Here is a 22,755-nt window from a genome sequence, read left to right as displayed (position 1 = left end):
ATTTCTGAAGATGCAGCATTTTCAGAAATAGTATAAATACGTAGTATAAAAAGGAAGTAGATGCTTTGAAACAGTGCTTTGTAACTTAAAAATGCTCATCTTTCATAGCAAATACAGATAGCAAAGAAAAACCGCAAACGACCTGGGCACTGGAGAATACCAAAGAATGGGCAAGAAAGCACAGACTCGAGCATGCCACTGATGAAGCATTTGCAGAGTCACAAAATGTCACAGATGAGCCACGCAGCAGCTGACCTGATAGGTGGAATTAGTTGGCAAGTGCTGCAGTAACTGAGCGATTGTGTAATTTCTTATACTAGCCAACTTAGCCTGATGTCTCCTTAATCGAATGAGAAGCAATGTTAGCTCTTCGGGCTGCAGGTATTTAGACACATTGTAAAGAGGAAATTAGAAGTCTTCAGGGAGAGGAACTATAATTACATTTTTCACCTCAGTGCCCAGAAAGCAGTTACTTGACATGATTAAGCAATTATTTAATTAACTCTGCATTTGGTCACATAAACATAATAAAAGTTGAATCCTGTAGTAACAGACAGCTCACGTTGCGGATAAAGGCAAAATTCCTACAGGCTTTACAGGGTTAAGATTAAGTTCTCATTCGAGTTATTTATGCTTTAATTAATAAATTACGATTGAACACTATGGATTTTAGAACTTGGCTGCCCTAGTGYGAGGACAGGGCACTGTCTGCACTTACCGACTTGCCGTGCAAGCTGGGCGCGCTCACCGTGTGCGTCATGTAGCCCATGGCAGGCATGGAGCGGCGATCCAGGTGAGTGGAGCTCTGCAAGAAGCCACAGCCACAAYGTAAGGATTGTGTCCTGTCCACGGGCAGCTGTGCTGCACCTGAAGGAAAATTCAGCCTGCAACTCTGCCATAGATTGTTTGAATTCGTGGTGGGCTTAGATCAGGGTAACACTCACAGGCCAGCCCGGTCCTCTGGTGATTAAGTGAAACTTATGAATGAACAAATGCAAATTCAGCACCTGCGATGCTCCAGAATGGCAGATTCTAACAGTATGTAATGCTTCAGCAGAACACGCAATGTAGCTTCCAACAAAAAAAMATCAACTTCCCCTCCCTACCTAATGTTTCCAAAGGTTTGGTTGGATTCTGCCCTCGAACAGCAGACTTGTACTGCACAGAGCAACAACTGTGAATGCTCTCTTTTAACCAAGCTACTGACATGACTGACACCTTGTGGCAACAGCTTCCTTTAATACCAAGAGTTTTTAATAATCCTACTTGATCTGCCCCTTTTTATCAATATAAAAGCCCACTGCACACTCATTCTTTCATCTGTCTCTTAAAGACAAACTTTCACATCTTTCTTCAAGGCAGACTGAATGTCTCACAATTTTTCATTCCTGTCTCTGCATTTCACTGAATGCCATTTTGTTTTGCCTCCCCACTGCCCCTACATTTTTTTACAGTGCAACTGGATGGAATTTAATAAAGCAGTACAGGGATTGTGGAGTATCAAGGATTTTTGTAGGGATACACATGTGCAGTGTAATACACACGTTGTGTGCTTACATATAAAAACATCAGCATTTTTTTCTACGTACTTTCACAGAAGGTCCACAGARAAGTTTTAATTACAAGGATGTGTTTCCCAGTAGTGGTAAAGCCAGGATACCATAAAAAGAGCTGAAAATTTCTGTAGCTACGTTACACAGGAAAGGAAAAGACTGCTGCACATGCCTTAATATGGGATGTAATGCTCCTTCAACTCACACATGGAGAAAACCAATGTGTGGTAGACTATAAACAGGAGCTTAAAAAAAAAATTCCAGTGCTCCCCATCACTAGAACTATTTCACCCTCTGACAGATATTTATAAATTTATAATTGTAATAAAATTTATAAATCTATAAATGCTGAAAGACACCCAACAGCTACACCACATATACATTAGAAAAAAAAATCTAAACTATGCATGAAGCTGCAGCCTTAAGTCATGGTCCTAAACCCACACTGGGTACCTGAATTTACAAGTCTCTCTCTTTTCAAATCCCTAGGTGAGGTCAAAGAATTTTTTGAATACAGAGGCTTTCAATACCAATCATTCCAGAGCTACCAAGACAAGTCAATCCTTTATTGATTCAACATGAATTTCCCCAAATTCTTCAGTCAAGGAGAGCCTTTGGAGTACGGAATAAAACCTCTGTCTCCTCTGGATAAGAGGGTACAAGAGTCCCTACAAAAAAAAACCCACACTGAAACTATGCAGGAGGCTGATGTTTCAGACCAACACTATTTGATTTCAGGTAGCCCAATGATGAAGACTCTGGACCTATTAAATACATGAAAAATAATATATTTTACTATAATAATATGGGGTTTGCCATAACTATAAACAGAATCAGCTGTAACAGTAATAGCAAAACATGTAGAGGAAGCAGGCATGGCAAACACAAAACTACAAGCAAAAATAAATAATCAAGGTAGAGGTCATCCTGCTGAGTTTTATACTGCTGCCTACATACTCTCTGTATTCAAATATTACCATTTGTATATCTTATACATGTAAGCATATGMCTTCCCATTTTTTCATTACAAGTATTCCAGACCTATGGGATGTGGCACCAATTTTCCTTTCCTAAACAACAAAAGTTAATAAAAATGTTAATAAATAAATGATCAGAAGAACAAGAACTTGAGGCGAAAATGATTCATTGTAYTAGCTTTAACAACTTACACGAACTTTCATACATAAGGGAGAATGCAACATAAGAAAACATAAGGAAACACAACTAAATAAATTCTCCACGTGTGACACCATGGGTAGAATAGTTTGTAATCAATTAAATGGATRTAATTTAAATGGAAATCAGTTAAAGGGATACAAACCTTTACAGCACGATTCCGTATCTTCCTGGGGGATCCAGCAAAAGGAACATCCACGGTCTGTCTCTCATCAGATGGTTTGACTGTGAGCCTTTCTGCAGGAGTATGAGGTCTCCGTGGGAGAAAGCTTTTTGGAGGTCCAGGAGGAGGAATATCAGATGGAGAGGGCGGAACAGATATTGACCGTGGGACATCCARTGAACTTTTGGACTTGGCACGATCAATAAAGTCTGAAGAACTGACATAAAGTGGGGCYGTGGGGCTGCCGTGTTTGAACTGCTGTCTCTGCTGCCACTCATAGAGCTGCCAAACAGTTCCATCTTTAYTTGCTTTCCTTTCCTCCTGGGACATCTTCAAGTGGCTTACCCGATCCTGTGCATATTTGTAGTCGCTCGGCAAGTTGCGGTTTGGTGGTGGTGAGCTCCCTGAAGGCTGCCTGGTATTCTTTGGCAAAGTGTGATAGTTTTCAGGAAAAGGAGGATTGGTACCCTGACGTGGAAGAGTCTGATCAGAAGTGAGGCTGTAGAGAAAAGGGAAGGGTAAATTTTACCACACATTGATGAGTGGGACTGATAAAAAAAAAATCACCTCTAATGACATAAGCATAGGAGCTACAAGACAAAACATGTAACAGTGATTTTAAAAGAATTTACAGAAATATTAGCAAAGTAGTATTAATAAAATCTCCCCTGCACACAAACATTACACTGTGCAAATGCAGAATTTTAATTTAGCATTTAACCTAGGATGAGCTACTAGAAACAAACTTAAGGGAGAGCAATCTTATGTTAAGACTTAGCCTAAAAAGGAAATCAAGAACATGAAGAACGGAATTTTTGTCATGTTTAACGAGGGAGTCCGTGTAAATTAAAACACTCTTTTTCACTGAAAGTGCGCTCACCACTAGGTGGTGCAGTTTACGAAAACAAATGCATGTTCAGTACAAAGAATTATCTTYAAAAGCAGGAAGAAATCTCACCAATCCCAGAACATCTCATTTTTGTTCATGTGAATGAAGCAAAAATAAAGAAAATGGTAATAAACTGCTCAAAATCCCCAAGTCTGTATGATTTACTTTCACCTAGCACTATTTTTTTCTACTGTTTTAAGTAACATGAGGCTTTTTACAACAAACGTCATTGACAAATTAGAATATAAAGAGAGGCATTCCATCCTGGCTTTAGTATGTCACCCACAAAATACCTCAACTGCAGAATCTAGGTATTTTAGTAGGTAGTRTTGAGACAGAATTGGCAAAAGTTTTGACAAAGTCTAGTTAGCTCYGTCTCCTACTTCAAAGTTAAAATCATACAGAAGAGCCTGCCTGTAATTTCTGATTCTTCAGTCAAACATCTGTGGGTTTTGTACTTGCAGTCATTTGTCCATCAATTCAGAATCTCCAAAAAGAAACCCATTCTGCTAAACTTGCTATGGAGCAGCAACACATTAAAAAAAAAAAAAAAAAAAAAAAAAAAAAANAAAAAAAAAAAAAAAAAAAAAAAAAAAAAAGGGGAAAAAGAAAAAAAAAGCCCAGCACAAAAATACATAAACGAAGAAATTCCAGACATGTTTTCATCAATCCACTCGATGGATTCCACTCTGCATGAGAGCGAGACCATGTGGTTTGGAAAATAGAGGAATTCCATGTGAAAGAAAGGCCAGGATGGAAAAAAACGTCTTTCTTTGTTCAGCATCCAAGACTAAAAGAAGCAAGGAGGAAAAGAATTGCTACCAGTAACTGYTGCTCAGTAGTTGCCACCATATTTTTTTACTTGCAGGATTTGTCACAGTTGGGCCGTCTTGAAATATGGACACTCTCAAGAGGATACATAATTCCTCATGCCAGCAAGCAGAGCAAGTGCCCTGCACTGCCTGGAGGATTACAAATCTGTAAAAGCTCTGCCTTCTCACACCACAGAATGCTGATGTTRCCTCAGATTTCACAGTGAAGGTTAAAGCAGGCAGGTAGCATGAATAAAGGCACTCAAATATCAGCATACACTGGTCATGCAACCTCTTTTAATTCTCTGATTCATTGCACCGTGTGTACTTCACTGCCCATTTTTTTCCCATGTGAAAATCGTGTGGTAGAAATGCATTTTCTCCACACAGCAATAAGAGATGAGAATGCCTGGAGTGGATAATGCTACAAAAGCACATTTGAGGAAGGCACGAGGCTAAGACAGATCCCTTTGGCGACATCTCTGTGGAAAAACAGGGAAGGGAGCTTGACCACTCCTATACTCCAATTTWGGGGAGACCTCATTAAGGCATAAGCAAACTATCAAAAGTTACAAACCATTTGTGTGTGATTATTTCCTAACTGGCACAAAAAAGTAGAGTATTGAGATCAGCTGGAATTGCTGGCAATCAGTGAAGTCACCAGGGTTGGCAGCTTTAGAAGCAAAACCAACCTTAAAACAAAGACCACAAAAGTTTCATTGGGGCCAAGTGGAATCACACCTTCCTTCTAAAAAAGGATGAGTTTGTCTGAGAAAAACTAAAAACTTGTTTTGAAAGCAGTGTGTGGAAAAGCTGATATGAGGCGGTTTCACGCAATACTTCAGCCTGCTATAAAAAAAGAACAAAGTTGAACGTGCATTAACATTGCATAGGGAAAGTCATACTCGGAGCTGAACTTCGGAGGCAACTGCCTACATGCAGGCACACTGYGTTTTCTCAGCAGCTGAGGCAGGGAGAAACCTCAAGCTGAGATGACAGGCTTTAAGCTAGTGGCATCTCTACCAAGCAAGGTTTCTGATGCTCAGAGATAATTTGCATCCTGTAAAAATAGGCACTGAGACGACACACCAACTTCTAGGTAAAGAACAATGTCCCTAATTACTCTAWTTAGTCCACAATGAACTATGGACTATTGCTTTCTAAGCAACTAAGAGAAAAAGTGAGCAAAAGCAGCTGTTCCTAAGAATCTCCCTCATTTGAATKATAAGGTATAGAGAATTTAAAAAGGAAAGCAGACATTAAAGAGTGAATAAATGGCCTGATGTCACRTTATATGACTGCTGGCCATGAAAATCATTCAGGGCCTGCAATGGGACGCAACCACACAGAAGATATTGTAAAAAGAGAAGATAGATGTTCAAAAGAAAACAAATACTCTTATTAGAAACACTGTGCCCATTCATGGGAATGCACAGAAGCTAACAAAGACAAGCAATGTTTCTTCCTTAAGCAAATCAGGAAGGAACGGAAAGTTCTGCACAACAAGAAGGGTTTTACACTGTTTGCAAGGGAGGAAATATCTCAACATGACTGCATCTAGAGTGGAAACATTAAGCCTAATCAGATTTATATATTTTTAAAATGCAAATAAATTATTAGAAATAGCAAGTTCTTCATAATTATGCATTGACTACGTTTATGCAGGCACTGGAACCAGATCAAAACCTAACAATTTCTGAACAGCTGCCAACTGATGGTMCTGACACCTTGACCTTTACTTACTTAAACCCAGAAATCTCCTGAAAACCTCTTTTCAAACCGTCCTCCAATTCTTGAGATCTCTCTGAAAGGCTGGCATGAATCTCACMAAAGCAGATATTCCCATCTGCTGAGAACAGAGTGGGATTAAATGGCTACACTGGATGTCACTGGAGGGCAGCTGAGAGCTCACTAAGAGAGGTGGAGCTCCAAAGTCACAGCTAAAATTTACAACTCAGCAAAATGAGTGCTTTATTAAAATGGGAAGTAAAACATCTCATCGAAAGATTAAAGATCTATATAAAAAGTGTCATTCCTACAAACAATCAGATGAACAATTTCAGTATTTGTGTGAAGCTTTTAGTTGCAAGAGTTCTTTCTTGCCATAACCAACTTGTTGGCAAGTACTGCTCTGTACACACCTGAGCCAGACTACAAATAGATCTGTACTCATTCTGTGTTCAAAAAAATTATACAGCCTTGTGAATCCTCAGAGGATATTTGTAACATTCCAGCTGGAATAACAGTCAACATGGAGCATTAAAAAATTAAATGTCCACTTCTACTTACCAAAATCAAAATGGAATGTCAATCAAATTATCATCTCTAGCTTAAATYTGTATACCGTGCAATCAGGAAGATATTTGACAACCAACATTCCACTTCTATCCATCATTTAATTGCACTGCAGCAACCTTAGCAGGCTGAGAGAAGGTGCCACTTAAAAGATGGATCTATTAATCTTTGGGAAGGTAACATGCAATTTATTCTGAATGCAGAGAACATAATGGCATTTGTCAGGAAAAGGCAAAGAAAACGAGGTCAGCTGAGCCAAAACAGACATTTTTAGAGATATGCATATGCAGATACAGATCTACATCTATATCTAGATAAACATAGATACATGCCTATCCTCAGTTTYACTGAATACTTAGCAGCTCTGGCTGAGGGAGTTGGTTTTATCCAGAACAAAGCTCAGCACCTGCAACAACACAATCTTAACAACTACACCTGACACACGCCTCCAAAGTTGATTTACTGGGAAGACTAAATAGGAAGAAAACACGACTTACTTAGCTATCAGTCAAGCCTGTCTTTGCCAATACTGCTGATATAAAAACTGGCAACAGAAGCTTTTCAAGCATTAGCTCATTAGTTCCATTGTTTTCTGAATGATTTCAGGAAAATACATCTATATGTGAAATAAGAACTAACTTACCAAGACTTTCTTTCCATTAAAGTCATATTCTTTTGGGAAGCCCTGACTGGTATCCAAGCAAAAATTATGGAACTCAATTGACTCTAACAGTCTACAAGAACACTAARTAATATAAAAAAGTAAGAAAGCTTCTTTAAGGGTAATTTCAAAGAGAAAAGAGCAGAAGAATGGACTTCCACACAAAATCAGCAAGCCTTAAACTTAYTGGCTACAAACTGACAAACACTAGCTTCAATAAGCATTTTAAAAACCCCCAAAATGCTTTCTCCCTCCCAAAAACCACATGCCAATTTCTCATTTGTTTATACTATAATTAGATTCGAGCAGATTTATAAAACACTAATTCATAGATTAAGCATATTTGAAAAGTCTTCACAAGCAGCACCAAGCCCAACTGTTTTTCCTGCCACTTGACACAAGGTGACGTAATGAACAGACGCACATATTCATCACTTCATTTTTCCAACTGCTACTTAAGCTGACTGCAGACTTTTCATGTGAAACAATTACGAGATTTTTCAAACTACAAAACCCTTCTAGCGTGCATTTCACCTTTTGGTAAGAGTTTATGTAATTTTCAGGGACTCAGAATGGAAAAGAGAAGCCTGGAGATCATGAAAACACCCTAGGACTTCTTCATTAATTAAATGAATATATGGGGACCTTTCAATATGTGATACACACAGTGTGGCTGAGTGCAGATCTGATACAGTGGAGTGAATGGATGTTTAAAACAGGAACTGAAGGGAKAAGGAAAGTAATCAGCATTCTTTACTTTTTAAAGTGGATCACAATTATCTGTAATTTATATTGTGCAGTTGTTTATGAGTAAGAGGTAACTGAGGGTTGCACTTCACTTTCTGGCTCTTCAAAACTGAAGCAAATTTTAAGAAGTTTTAAGCACCCATAGTGATTAAAAGAAGGAAAATCAAATAGCACGCTAATYTTGCTTATTCTGTTTGCAATACTGTGACAACATTAAAGAGATTTGATCAGCCAATCCCATTCTGGCTCTCTCATGAGTTAAATACCTGAAAAATACCATTCTGCATTGAAGGAGAAAGCAAGTTTTCTTGCATATTGTCTCTGTAATGTATCACTCTGATTTACACCAAAGATACTACTAACATAMATTTTCCCTATGCCCTTTGGCAATCCAGTTAAAGATGGGCCTATTACTGACCTTTTTGTATCTCCTTTCTGGACTTTTACCCAGTGCTCCACTTGAGCCATGTTGCTTTTTCTTTGAAACTGCTTATCTGGATTTGTCCTGGGAACAAACCCTCTTTTATATGAGCCAGTACCATTCTGCTCCACCAGGCCAGCGCTCACACTCAATGAACTAGGAAGAGTTCCATTCTTCTCAGCTGGCTGGGGCTGAGCTACTTGGGACCACGATGCGTTTGTTAAGTCTGGAAATAATGAATCAGCTTCTGTTAACGCATGCTTTGCCTTTCCCTTTTTAGTTTCCAGAGTTTCTTTTCTGTGGATGTAACGCTCCTCCTCCTCCTTTTCTCTTCTTATCTCTTCACGCTTATCATACCCAAGCATTTCAGCTGATTTCTGATAGCTTTCTTTTGTGTCTGTAATCTCTGCCTTCACACACTCTTTGCAGGCATCCACATGATTGACTTGGGGAACAGCTTGCTGATCCACTTTTTCRTTTTCTCTGAAAAGAAAATGTGTGTCAGTAATGAACACTGCTTAATTGTGAAAAGTTGATGYGGACTTGTTGCTCTTTTAGAAAGGATACCCACAAAAATCACAGTCTGCAGGCTGTGATAAATTTGGCACATTAAGTCAGATATGCTCAGCATTTGCTATCCCAGTTTGACAAAAGTTCCCTTTACTGTGTTGTCAAGGAAGCAGAAATTATTTGTAAATACATCTGTAAAAATTACTGAAAATACTAATATTGAATGAAAGAAGTGTTCAACTTGTATAACATTATGTTCAAAAAGCTGTAAATAAAAAATCTTGCCATCCTAGTAAACACCAAAAGCCAAAAAACCAAAACCAAACTGCCAAATGCTTATTGCAAAATATTGAAAGAGTCTTTCATATCTTTGTAGCTTTCTCAGGCACTAGTCATTTCTGGCCAAGAGGACACAATATCTACATTTGAGTCAGTACTATTGTCCAGGGAATTTCTATCAGGGGAGCTATTCCTGAGGAAAAAGAAGCTCCATGCTGTAGTGCACACTAGTTTACAGTTTACTTATTTACCTTGTTGCTTAAATAATTCAAAAATTCCATATCAGAAATACTGATATTAAAATTTGAACACACTACAAAAAGTCCGAGATTCTAAAAGTTTCATGTTGCTTTTGACACACAACATACTTCATCTGCAATTTTCTTCATCTCCTTCTAAGATTCTCAACAGCATCTTTTTCTTTCACAATTTAATGGGTTATCACTGATCCCGGGGTAGCACCTCAGCTCTAAAGCCAARTTCAGCCTCTTTTGACTTATGGAAAGTAAATTCTGAGTAAGTGCCATGACAAAATTGTTTTCACTTCAGTCTAATTAGAAATGATTAGTCTATTTAGTACAAAGGACACTGGATCAATACTTCTAATGTGTCAGAACTTCAAAATTTTTCTTTCAATTACTCATGTATTTATAAAGAAGATAAAARAGAACCAGGTACCAGGTTGTTTCTTGGAAACTGGAAGCAAAGTTTGGCACAGCTGAATTAGGTCATAATCAGTTCATACCTGCATAAATTAGCTGATATCCATTAACTCTGTACACTTATGATTTACCCATCTTCAGCATTCTTTTCCCCCTTAACAGCACTTTAATCCTAGCTCTAAACACTCCTGTGAAACAACTCATTAAACTTCAGTTTTGCTCTTTTACTTCTCTTTCCCAAAGGCTGCCAACTGGCTGTTGAAGGTGTGTGAATTTGCCCACACAAACTGGAACTTTTAAACAGAAATTCCCTAAAATATTATATGTAGAGAGAAATTAACCCAGGTCATTAAATGTAGGCACACAGTTTGCCTGCATACACAACACTGAACACCAGATTAACTAATAACACTTAATATCAGCTAACTGATTTACACCAGAATGTAAATGAAAAATAATTGTTTCTTTAAAACAGGAAAGAGTTTTGTGTACATATTTACAAACAGCACTGTCAGATCTCACTATGGGTGCCATTATACAAGATATACTGGATTTTTTTTTTAACAAAAGCTTTTGAGTGGAACTTGCCTCTTCAGTGAGGGGCGAGTCTGCATGAGAGCAGCCTGGTTCATAGCCCGGATCCAGGCGTTCATATCCTCCTGGGTRTCAGCACTGAAGTAGTAGGTGCGCATCCCTGTGTGCTCTGCCTGAGAGCCAATCACAGAATTCCTATTATAAATATATGCTCGCATCCCTGTGTGAACAGCCTGCAGGGGAAAAAAAAAAAAAAAAAAAAAAAAAAGAAAAAGAAAAAGTCAGACAGCTCTTTTAATTTTCCCCCAAAAAAATTTACTTAAAAAAACCCTTCCCATATTCTTTGACTATTTCTTGAATTTGGGGTATATCATCCCACTGCCACAATATGTAGCAAACTCAAAGGGCACTTAGATTTTTATTCAAATTCCTCTGCATATTAAGCTGAAAGTCCAGTGCTTTTGATTTTCAGAGTGGAAAATTTCAGCTTTCCAGTTTCTTTCAACTGACACTTTTCACTTTTCCATAAATACAACACTAAACAAATTGAAGAAACTCTTATACTAAACAAATTTAAGAAATTCTCAATGAGATGTGCATCAGCAAATCAATTTTCCCAGCTCATTTAATAACGAAATTTGTTCAGACAAAACAGACAAAAATCTTACCATTTAAACAATTAAACTGCTTTTTTAGGAATCGATTATAATGCATGTTAAGATCTTTTGGTTAAAGCGTGCACATATTAGCTGCAAAGTCACAAGATGTACTGATAAAATTAGTAATAGTGACRGAATCATCGCAGCACATTAAATATTGACAAGTATCTCTGCACACCAAAATAGTCCATGAAATTCCATTGCAAACAAGGGGTACTGGGCAATTCCTCTATAAATATATTCAATATTCAAATGGATTCTATATGGAATGTCTTTGTAACTCTAGGCTAGTTGAATTTAATCAAATCTCACCCACATTTGTATTAGCAATAGTACAAATATTACCAAATCATATAAGCCCTGAAACACTTCAGATTAGTAGGGAGAGATTCATCTCCTTATTTTCAAAAAAAATTGAAGGGAGTACACTCTGCTTGCAAGCTCTTGTAATGATATTAAAATTAAATTAGTAATTTAAGCTTCTTTTTATAAAACCAAGSTTGCTATCACTCACAAACACTAACAGCATCAATACTGCTGACACTGTTTTAAAAAAAAAAAATTATTTCAAATTTTTAATTTGGCTACATCTGTTTTTAAAGGTTAACTGTATTTTACAAATCTTGTCTAAATAATTGGAGTTTTTATATTGWTGAAATCCTCTCCCCCTCATTATTCTAAATCAAATAAAAAGCATTCTACAATCACAGATGGCTTCGGAAACACAACCACAGTTTTGACAAAACCCAGGCAATTTAACCCAGTTCAGCTTTCTCTAAACATTGTAACTTCAGCTGTTTACCCTGAACTTCCCAAATTACCATAACCTTAGAGACTTGTACCAACAACTCCAAAGAGCAAAATATGTGCTTGCTATTACAGTGCTCTTGAAAAAGTTCTGTGCAAAATTTACTCCCTKCCTATTGCAGGCTGTTCTGAACGTGTGAAACGTGGCCTTTCCCTTCTGTGCCTCAAGCAAGGAAGCCTGAGCTTGTTTTGAAAACTGGAGACTGAAGTAGAACAGCCAGCTAGAAAAGGAGGAGGAGGAGAAGGAAGAGAAGGAAAAGGTTACATAAAGAAGTCCAAGACTCTCTCCTGCTCAAAAGAGTTTCCAATTCCCAACAGCCTTGGCCAAAAAGGGAATATGAGGGGTTTCTTCTCAATTCCCACCATTAGCTGCCTACCTGATCACAGGAAAACAGGACTTACATGCATTAAACAGTAGCTTTGATCAATCACAYATTTAGAAATCAAAATACTTTTTTATTCATGTTTTCTTGGTTGAGTTCTTTGCTTTTTCTTTGTGGTTACTGGGGGTTGTCTTGCTTTTTTCTTCCAATTTGACAATACCAGAATGCCCAAAGCAAACATKATTTAGAAGCATTAATTAATTACAATTTATGGTTACCACCCAGTGTATGAAGAGACCAAAAGCTGGCAGCTCCAGGTATAAACGAAAACAGTTATTTCAGTTTGAGACCTTATGACTGCAGAGCTGCCTCACAGACCAGGCTGAGCCCTCAGAAGGTGTTAAAATTCAGAAATGAATTCATTCCTGCAGCAAAGTAGACTGTGCATGTCCCACTGCAGATGATGCAGTAGGATCCAACCAATTCACAGGTTTTACACTTGCTTGAAAAATTCAGAATTTTGGGTAACTATCTGCAGAGACTGCATACCACACCAAGAAATGGATTTAACTGTCTTAATTGACCTGTACACTCTGATCAACATTACCCACTTGTGTTTTAGGTTTCTCTTTGAACACAGCTGAAAGCCCTGCCTAAGAGGCTGTGGGTGAAAACAGCATCAAAATGCAAACTGTGCTGCACCACTCTCCCTTGAGAGAAGCTCTCACAGCCATGAACATTCCCAGCTTCAGAAGGGRTAGTGGAGATGGTGTGCAATTTTCAACAATATCCTGAAGGTTGTAATATATAACATGGGTTAAGGAAAAATTCAAATTGATTTCAGTTATTTATTAGTAGCGTGTTTTTTATACACAAGAAAKCCACTCTGTGCCAATGTCCTGCAGCTGTCCCTGCTGGCAGACAGAAACTAGCAGGACTTGTGGTTTGGGATTTTTTAAAGCCAAAGCTATTAGGATGGCTACAGAACACTAGAAAGCCTAGAACACAGCACATRCCCACATGAACACCATACACACAACAGGGAAAAAATAATATTGGTACCTATTCATGCATTCAGACGCCTTAATGTGGATAGATTGAGAAGAAAAGCAGTCTCTCTCCCATAGTGCACAGTAGGAGAAATGGACAGTAAACCCCAAGAGCATATCAACAGGACAAGACAAGGACAAAAAGTTAAACAAGTTAAAATCATTACAAGATTCATGTTTCCAGAGAAAAAAATAAACAAAAAACCTTAACAAAAGACTGTACTAGAAGTAACCAATGCTTACAGCTGTTATGTTCACCTCCACTTGTTCAAAATACCTAGGAGAGAGAAGCCACCATTCATAGAACAAAGAGATGGGGAAGGGAACAGTTTTCTACTAACTGTAATCTTTCAAAGTTAGCTCTGTCTAATTTGCAATTTAATCAATAAGCTATAATACATAGGAATTTCTTCCTTCTCATGAATGAATGTTGATATCTATGAACCACTTCTGAGCAAAAATTGACAGAATGCTCTGACCCTTCACTACAAACTCAACAGCCCACTACAATCTAACTCATCTTTCCCCTTAAATAATATTGAGCTTTATAAGGATTTCTACAAGCTTGAACCTGGCCCTATTCCAAATTCAAAAAGAGCACCGCTCAAATTCACAACCTTTGGTGTTTCTTCACCTGATTCCCCAGACCCAGAATARTACGGGAGCCTAAGGAAGCAACACTGATTCAGAACACATAAAGGAACAAACTACATCATTTTTTTTTTCTAGGAAAACCAGTGAGATCAAAGAAACGGATAAGAAATTTGCCCTCATTGCCCAAAATTTGACTTGGTCTCAGCWAGTCTAAGCAATGAACAAATACTTCCATTTGTAAGATGAACTATATATAATTTTCATGTTTGAGGACAACAAAGCCTCTCAAAAGAGCATGAGATGTGATGACATGAACCTTCATAAACTGATACTATTCCTGTTTAAAATTATTGCTACAAATACACTCTGTTAATCACAGGAAGTATTTCCAGCTATGTATTAATCTTTTTCTAACCTTTTCACATAAAAATCTAAACACTGAATTTCTGCTCACTTACATTGGTATCAACAAAAAATTATTATTTTAAAATACAGCAATTAGATTAACTAAGTATCTTTAGGATGTCAGCTGCTGAACTAATTATGCAGTCAGGACTCTGAGTTCYAGGCTCACACACAGCTTGGTGATTGTAGCTTACACAGCTTAGCACAATTGGCMCAAATAAAGGAAGTGAAAAAATTGTCAAGTGTCAAAAATTGTATCAAGACAGATACTTATAAGCAGTTTTGAAACAAAAAAATAAATGTATGTACTGTTCCATTTCAAAGGAGGGTTTTGATTGCATTTGAAAAGCTGGTATGCAGTTCTGCAGGCCTGTAACTGTTAAACACCCAAAGACACAAAAGCTTAAGCTGGACCTCAGGAGGTGATGAAAGAAAAAGGATTTTGAGAACTCCTACAGTGCACATTTTAACAGTTAGCAGGGCTTAACACAGACCCCAGTGAGYGTGTATTTTACAAGCCTCCTCCTAACCAAATCATATGCAAAAAGCAGCCATGTATTTGCTTAGCAAATTTCCTTCCTATAGTTTTGCAAACAAAAGAATATTTTTTTTTTCCAGTTTTACTGTTTCCCTAGCTTCCAAACTCATTGCCACTTCAAATGGGAGCCAACCCCTCTGTTATAACAGAACATTCACAATCTGAATAAAGATTAGGCCAAATGTAACAAGTACCATGGTGCATTCTCCCACTCATTCAGGTCTCCAATGCAAAAAAAGTCTTCTCTTTATTTTGGGCCTTATCTGCTTGTGTGTTCTATTTGTGGCTGCTCTACGCTGTGAGACAGAACGTCCGTCTGTGCTCTGCATCTCGAGGGGCTCTCAGGAGATGAGATAAAGGTCACGGCTGCTGAGTGATGGAATGCCAGCAGAGGGGTGCTCCTGCTGCAGGGGGCCCACAGCCCATCCCATGACCCCTGAACACCAGTGCTGGACAGGGTCCACACTGCAGGAACTGTACTAARTCCTCCCACTGCCCGAGCAGTTGGTTCTAAATAAAATAGAAGTGCAGCACCCAGCCTGCAGTCAATCATCAAACACCTAAAGCACACTAAAAAGTGGTCTGACAAACTAGTACATGAAATGCTGATTTTTTTTTACTGAGATTTCTAGCATAAACTTTCTTTTGCAATAAACACACGATTTCTATCTGTATCAKCCTTTCAGTAATGACCCTGTGCTGAAAGTCTCAGGTTACTGGCTCATGCTGGTTTTCAAAAAAAGGACTCAGATTAAATACTGGTAGAGCTCATACCAGTAGGATATCCTGAAAGGAAGAGGGGTAGTCTGTATTTGTTTCTGGAGAGGTTTAACCATGAGCACATCATGGATTCCACTCCACCTGGCCAGAGTTCCCTTAGGAGCATGTGGGTAAACACTGCTTGAATAAAATAAAAAGCAGAGAAGCCTAGAAGAGTACAATGAGTTCCCGTCTTTCAGTACATGCTTCCTCCGAGGAAAAGGCTCTAGAAAAGGAGGGCTTTATGAATCACACTCTGTAAATACTGGAGGTGGAATGTTTTTGTTAAACAAAGATTTCTTTGTAGCTTTATCCTGATATCTCATATTCAATGCATTTGAAAAAGTACAATAAACATTTCCACAAAGTGCACTGGGTATTTTTTAAAACACATATCCCAAGATAATATTTGTTTAATAAATCTCAAAACATTATCCATTTGAACATAGAACTGAAAGTAATAAAAGGCAGTCTTAATTTTAAAACACCTCAAAAAAATCAAAATGCAAGACAAAATCCAATATTATTCGTAATTTCAACACAGAAAATATTTAAACAGAGATTCCTTCTACATCTCTATGCCTGACCAAAACCTGATTTGTAAATTACTTTTAAAGTACAATGCTTATTTGCTTGATAGAAAGACAAGTTACATTCTGACTTTAAAGCTGCCACAGGCACAGAAGTTTCTAAACTTGGCCTAAGTCCTGCAGTTTAGACAATCATTTGGAGTCAGGATTTTGAACTATCAAGAACTGTATGTTGTATTTCATATCCATGGGCTTTTATAAAGAAGACTAGAATTGCAAATTTACGATTACATTTATTTTTAGAAAAAGAAAAAAGACAAAACCACCCTCAAACTGCATCAAACATGTACTTTTTCCTTTAAAAAGTCTGGATCACTTAGGATGACTAAGTACTGTCATTTTCTAACTGTGAGAACTGGGTTGGTTCTTTTCTTTTTAGGAAAACCACAACAAAACTGAGCAGACATCAAGAGATCAAGTACTCTACTATAAAATAAATAAGACAACTTTTCTTCCAATCTGTAAACAGTACTGGAACAACTTGTCAATACTAATTTCTGATTTTGAAACAGCCTCTTGACTCACAGACACTTCATTAAGCTCTGAGGACACTTGCAAAGTAACAGACATGAATGTCAATTCATAAGCAACAAAAAAGTGCTATGTTACATTTGAGCAGGCAGTCAATAAAGCTGCCTGCCGTACAAGTAAAATAGGAAAACAGATTATGGCCTTGTTTACAACAGCAGCTTTTCTAGTGCAAATAAACTATGATTAGCTGATGAGCTTTGCAAATGTACCTTAAAAGAAAATTTGCGATTTATACGGTCTTCAGGTCCAACTGGAGATATGACATAACTGGGCAATGGAATGCTCCCCAGAACAGACTCCTCTCTGCTGTCTGTGGAATAGAAAAAGAGAATTTAATTCSCTGCTCTGGTCAGTGGGCTAATGATACATTTTTCTTTATGGACATATAGGAAACAGTCACTGAGTAAAAAGAACAGTGGTTCAGACTGGATATAAGGAAAAAAATGTTCCCAAGGACAGAGCAGCAGGGGCACAGGCCAGCCAGGGAGCTGAGCCATCTCCATCCTTGGAGCTTTTCAATGCCTGTCTTGATTAAGCTCTGAGCAACCTGGGCTGAGTCCTTTCGTGACCCTGCTTTCACMAAGCAGTGGGACAGGACAATTCCTGAAGTCCCTTCTGACCCCAATTCACTTACGACTCAACACTAATCACAGGTGAGAAAAACGTTTTAATTTTAAAGCAAAAATATTTTTTTAAAATCAATTTGTGTTTTTATTGAGATTTCTTTTCTTTTTTTTTTTTTTTTTTTGGGGGGGGGTGGGGTATATGTTGCTATTTAAGTTCAGCCAGAATAATACACATCAAGAATAAAGCTTATTGTGCCAAATTAATTGTGACAGGCTACATAACACGATGGACTTTCCATTTAGCATTGTACATCTTGGCTAATTGCTATAATTAGGAAGCCTCTCTTACTGCTGGCTCCAAATGATCATCAGCAGAAATAAAGCATCTAGAAACATGAATTCCAAGTCTGATGTTCTGTAATGCTTTCCAAAAATTGTAGCACACGACAATGTATTCAAATCTTGAAAATAACCTTCTACAATACCTAGTTTGGCCTAAGATCACATCTAAGCTTTTTGTGGCAGAATTACTGGATTCAGAAGGTCTCACTCYTACATTGTCCCCTGGATTAAAGCTGAATCAATGCCTTGATCTGGCCGCAACATGCTCTCAAAAAACTCAAAGTGCAAGCCAATTGGTACCACAGCACAGACCACACATGGGATAAATGGATAAATCTTTTTTATTGCACTCAGATATTCTGCAATGTAAACTGTGGCACATATCAAACATAAATTATGTGGGAAAGAAAAATACAGCATCCTCTGCTCCCACTACTCTGGCCTGGAATCTGCTATGCATTTAAGATGTCTCGACAAGCAATTGTTCCACTGTTCATGTCAGCATAACAAATTTTATGTGAAGGGTTCAATTAGTTCATGCATTCACCATCATTTGTACAGGTGAACTGTTCAGACTAACTCAAAACAGCCAATATCTACTCACCCTTGTAGTAAAACAAACAATAATCAGCGAGCACAAACCATCGTCTCTTCCATAATCGCATTCCAGAGCTATCCTGAAATACAAGAAATGTAAGTGATACGCTTTTCATTTAAGAAAAGTTGACAGATACAATGTTGTTTACCAGAAGTTTACCTAAATGTGATTGCTAATTGCAAAACAAATGGTTTACAGCTTAGCCAAACATTATGGACTAAGAAAGGCAAGAAGCAAAAGAGGCAGCTATAAAATAATGAGGGCAGAATATTCAAACTGGTAATTTTCATTAAGTAATTAAACTCTCATCCCAAACAGCATTCAGATTAACCTTATACACAACAAATGCTTATTTTATCTACACAGGTTTATCTGCAATAAGGAAACAAAATGTGCTTCTGGATAGCACAAACTCCARCAAAGATTGCCTGCAGACTAAAATGAAAATCACTACGCAGCTGTGAAGTATGACCTCACATTTCAGGCAATGTTAACCTATAATTCAATCACCATATGCTACCCATGCCCAAAATGCAATTTAATCAAATATTCCTTAGGAAATAAAACAGGATGCATAATGTGCAAATTTTAATGAAGTATAATATAATATGCCTGGGGAGATATATATAGATAGATATATGCATATATACAGATATATATAGATACAGATMTATATCTTGTCAAAATGAGTAATATTTGCATTGAGATTAATTTCTGAAGCTTTTAAAATTGGCAGACTATAACCCAAGTAACTACAACTTCTTCAGCTCGAGCAGGCTGTGATGGGACCAGCAGCATAGGAATCACCTTCAGGCTTTAAGACCTGCAGATATGAGGGAACAGAAGGAAACAGGCTACACAACATTGCCCTCCCTATTTYCCTCCTCCTTTCTGCAGTCAAATCAAGGACTTTCTTCCCTTCCCATTTAATGCTGCAAGGCTGGCAACCCATACTGTGTCTGAGTTCTGATCTGTCCTGAAAACTGGGGGCTTGGGTAGTGTTTGTCAGCAGAGCTGAGAGCAGRACAAGCAGCATGACATCTCTGCACCCAGGAGGAAGCAGGCAGCTGTCAGCTCTCACTTTCCCGTACATGTAGAATCATAACCTCAGATTTCAGCTTTCTCCTACCCAACCTAAACCTAGCTGCTGGATCTCTGGTGATAATCTGGCAGAGGCTGGTGGCCAAACTAGAAGCAGGGAAGTATTCTAATGCAACAAACAGCTTTATTTACTTATTGCACTCAAGGATGTGTTTCTGTCAGCTTAAGAGTTCAAGATGCAGCAGCTGTAGAATACTGTTCACTGGATCAAATTCTATAATCGAGTCTTTGCTGAATAYTGGTCTTGGTGACAGCAATGTGTGGTTTCCCATAATGTTCTCCCTCCTGCTTCTGGAGAACAAAATGCACATGGACTGGAATTCAGCCTTTGATCAGGGTAGGACAAAGCAAGCAGATGCAATAAAGCCTTCACAGCCAGCCTCAGGCTGAGTATGYTCTGAGGGAGTCCAAGATCAGCATGGCAACAAGCCAGCAGGATAAAACAGGAGGAAAAAACAGACTTAAATAAAGTTATAGCCTCAACATCTAACCGTGATGGTGATGTCCATTTATCAGTTATCTACTGAACCAAACCTATTCATAAACCTTGGTTTTCACACTTGCTGAGCACGAACTGCTCATGATGGAAGTCTGAGGGAGTACCCAAGATTGCCCTGTGTGTCCCCAACACTAGAGTTTGTGCTTTCTCAGTTCCTTACAAGGCTCTTGCTCTCACTTGGTGACTGCACTGCAGCAAATGAACAGAAACAGGTGATCACACACATACCTGCTTGTGCAGCCAGCCTCTTACTACCACAGGAACATTGGGATTCCTCCTGATCGCTTGCTCCCTCTTGCCAAAGCTGTGAACTTTGTTTCCAGTCTTCACCACCTGTAAGGAAGTACAATGTAGCAGTGGTTTTTATGCTGTATTGAGACTCATTCCTTATTGCAAATAACCTCACTGGAATAACTGGTACTTCATGACACAGAGCCGAGTATTCATGGCATTTTCAAGGRCAAGTCAACAGGCAATGATATTTACAACACAGCAAAGTCAACCTTCCACTTTGATCAGGATGGTTTGCCAGCTCCAGCAGAGCAGCAGCAGCAGTGCTGGGTYAAGTCAGACAAAACTATGGAAATTTTCTTGTCTCTGGGAAGCATTTTTGAGAGCAGGCAAGTCTCTCCAGACAATACCGCACAAGTGTTTTACACGTGCAGGATTTCGAGCAGATTAATCCTACTCTTGCTGTTTTTTGGATTTGTAGGGGCTTTGGGTTTTTTGTTGGTTTTTTTTTTTTTTTTTGGTAAATTCAAACAACAATGGCAGCTTAATAAAATGCTTGGACTTTGGGCCTGCAAACAAAAGGAGAAGACAGCGATGCTGCCAGGGAAGAGAGCTCGASAGCAGACAGTGGAAATCACAAGGACTAGGTAATGATTTGTCTGTCACCGAAACCTCAGTTTTGACTCACATGGGCAAAACTATTTCAAAAACAAACAAGGAAAGCCCATCCATCTGTGAAAAAACAAGAATCTGTGGATGAGTAATTTGCCTGTTCTTTTCCATCCTCAGCCCAGTTTGCTCCTCCAACTGCTTTAGGACAAAGTTGCACAGTTGCTCCCAACTTSTCCAAGAAAAGAGCTGTCCAAATTCTTTACTACAGTGTCTCCCTGTTTAATCTCTGAGCTTGTCAGGGTACAGATGCTCTGTGAGCTGCAGAAAAACAGCAGCTCTTGAAACAAGTGCATTTGTCACATCCAAGGGGTAACATCAGAAAAATCTCTCAGTGTACTGCTCCTGCCAGTCAGACAACGTCTAAACCAAAAAACAGCATATGTAAGAGTAAATAATTATTGCAATATATGTTAACTTTAAATGGATTCTGTTCATTCTGAGGCCAGACTTTACACATCTGCACTAAATTTCCTGTCTTGRAAAAGTGTTAAGGCAATAAGCTATAATCAGTACGAAAAGAATGCACTTCTTTGGAGCTATAAAACACCAAACAGGGAGGCAGATTTAACAGGTGTTATCCTAGGGCAGGTTTTCCTGGGGAGTTTGCCCAAGGTCTGCTCCCAGGGAGCAGTGTGTGGTGTTCAGCTCTGCTGAGGAGTCAGGTGTGCCACAGTCACTTCACTCTGACACTCAGGGGGCAGGAGGAACACCAGGTATGGGATTTGCCAGCACTGCAACCTCCCCAGACAGCTCCGTGAGAACCTGCACAGGACCCATCAGTGTCCCAGGGCAGCACATGCGGTCACCTGAGCTCAAAGCTGTCCAGAGCTGGCACAAACCCAACAGAGCAGGCTGTAAAACAGGTTCCTGAGCAGGTGCCCTGCCATCCAGCTGGCAAAAACCAGCTCTCAGTGAAAGTCAGGTGAGGACAGTGTCACCAAGCTGTCCCAGCCCATGTCTCAGCCAGACCTGTGCAAAGGCACTCGGCTAAAAGGCTGCAGAGCACTGGCTTTGGGCAAACACAGCCAGATGTGGGTTTTCTTTTAAAAAAAATGAGACATATTCAGTTGAGTTTTAAATATTGTTGCCAAATGTTAAGATGCAACAGCTACATTACAAGGGTGATGAAAAATAACAAGGTCCAAATTCATTAAAGCTCAGAAAGGCAACTATTCTTACTTTGTTTTTACTTTATTAATACTTTGCAGCTAAACAGAAACCAATTTACTAAATGTATAGAATTTAGTCTCATAATTTTTCTCTTGTATATACTGAGGGTGGATTAACTGAGAAACAGGTGAAGTGTAGCTGATTTAGCCTTACAGCAGCACTTAAATTTTTCTTTTTTTATAAGATCTTTAAATCATGCACTTTCTCCGATCTTAATTTTTAAAAAATACAGGCAACAATGTAGCAAAATTATCCTTAGATTTGGTCGAAAGACCAAACAATTTCTATGGCATAGGAGAAGGACAAGTTTTCCCAGGGCTGTGTACTCTGTGTCAGCCCAACACCCATAATGGAAACAAAATTATAATTTTATGGTACTTCATATAATTTAAATTCTCATATAATCTTCAGTAATGATATCTTATTCTGCTCTGAAATGAAACAGAGCATAACAGACACCATATGTCACACTGTCCCTCCGCTGGCTAGACTAAAAAGTCAGTTTACAAGAAAAAGCATATTTTTWAAACTATTTCCTTGTACTGCAGCAGCCTTTTCCTAGCTTAAATTCTCAGATATCATTGCCATGGGTTGAAAAACGCACGTCAGCACAGTTTTC

At 38.5% G+C, this 22,755-nt stretch overlaps 1 protein-coding gene across 4 annotated transcripts in view; it reads right to left on the bottom strand.

Annotated features, from left to right (window-relative positions):
- PLEKHA7 (pleckstrin homology domain containing A7) overlaps positions 1-22,755 on the bottom strand; it is a 143,534-nt gene that overhangs the window by 28,421 nt on the left and 92,358 nt on the right. For all 4 annotated transcript variants that reach the window (XM_057369289.1, XM_057369291.1, XM_057369290.1 and 1 more), the window contains 7 exons: positions 20,292-20,396; positions 18,470-18,542; positions 17,167-17,267; positions 10,757-10,935; positions 8,715-9,200; positions 2,875-3,391; positions 719-805 (listed from right to left, as the gene is read on the bottom strand). In XM_057369289.1, coding sequence (XP_057225272.1) covers positions 719-805; positions 2,875-3,391; positions 8,715-9,200; positions 10,757-10,935; positions 17,167-17,267; positions 18,470-18,542; positions 20,292-20,396 — 1,548 coding nt within the window. The remainder of the gene's footprint in view (positions 1-718; positions 806-2,874; positions 3,392-8,714; positions 9,201-10,756; positions 10,936-17,166; positions 17,268-18,469; positions 18,543-20,291; positions 20,397-22,755) is intronic.

The sequence above is a fragment of the Malurus melanocephalus genome, unplaced genomic scaffold (assembly GCF_030028575.1).
Source record: "Malurus melanocephalus ecotype Western Australia unplaced genomic scaffold, MMel_1.1 scaffold_106, whole genome shotgun sequence".
NCBI lineage: Eukaryota > Metazoa > Chordata > Aves > Passeriformes > Maluridae > Malurus > Malurus melanocephalus.
This window is presented reverse-complemented; position numbering and strand designations above follow the sequence as displayed.